A 903-nucleotide genomic window follows, 5' to 3' on the forward strand; every position below is an offset into this window, starting at 1 on the left:
AAACTGGCTTAAGAGAGCTGCTGGAGGAACTCACTGAACATGGTCCTATATTGTTGGTGTTGGATGATGTGTGGCAAGGATCAGAGTTCTTTCTTCGGAAATTTCAAATTGACTTACCGGGTTATAAGACTTTGGTGACTTCTCGTTCTGACTTTTCGAGTTTATGGTCCACTTATCATTTGAAACCTTTGAAAGATGAAGATGCTAGGTCCCTTCTCATTCAGTGGGCATCTCCGCCTCATCACATATCTGTAGATGATGAGTATGAAGATCTTCTCCAGAAGGTATTAGTTTCATCTCTATGTTTCTTTTCTTGATAATGTAGACTCGACCTTCAAGTTTTAAGCTTTGATTGTCATCTTTGTGGAAAACACTATATTCATCTTTGTAGATATTGAAACGTTGCAATGGATTCCCTCTTGTTATTGAAGTAGTCGGCATTTCACTAAGAGGAAAAGCTCTGTATTTATGGAAAGGCCAAGTGGAAAGCTGGTCTGAAGGGGAAACAATTCTTAGTAATCCTACTGTGCTACAACGTCTTCAGCCTAGCTTCAATGCCCTGCAACCCCATCTTAAAGAGTGTTTCTTGGTCATGGGTTCATTTCTTGAAGACCAAAAGATATGGGCTTCGCTTATAATTGACATATGTGTGGAATTATTTGGTAGAGGTAGTAGCAGCAGTACCAACGTGTACATGAAGTACCTTAATGACCTTGCTTCTCAGAATCTGCTTAAACTTGTTCCTCTCGGGTAATGTTATTTCTTTTTCAACATTTTTCTCATTGCACCTGCTTGGCATCTATGATTTGATGAACTTATTTGTTTACTTACCAGGACAAATGAGCACGAAGACGGATTCTACAGTGAGTTGTTAGTCACTCAACATGATATTCTGAGGGAGTT

General features: G+C 39.3%; 1 protein-coding gene across 1 annotated transcript; it reads left to right on the top strand.

Annotated features, from left to right (window-relative positions):
* Positions 1-5: 5 nt before the first annotated feature.
* LOC109131717 (probable disease resistance protein At5g66910) lies at positions 6-898 on the top strand (the record flags this gene model as incomplete). Its single annotated transcript, XM_019242893.1, has 3 exons — positions 6-284; positions 392-750; positions 835-898. Coding segments are annotated over 3 exons (702 nt in total), but the record flags the coding sequence as incomplete, so codon positions are not given.
* Between the last annotated feature and the right edge of the window lie 5 nt (positions 899-903).

Source organism: Camelina sativa, unplaced genomic scaffold (assembly GCF_000633955.1).
Source record: "Camelina sativa cultivar DH55 unplaced genomic scaffold, Cs unpScaffold03087, whole genome shotgun sequence".
NCBI lineage: Eukaryota > Viridiplantae > Streptophyta > Magnoliopsida > Brassicales > Brassicaceae > Camelina > Camelina sativa.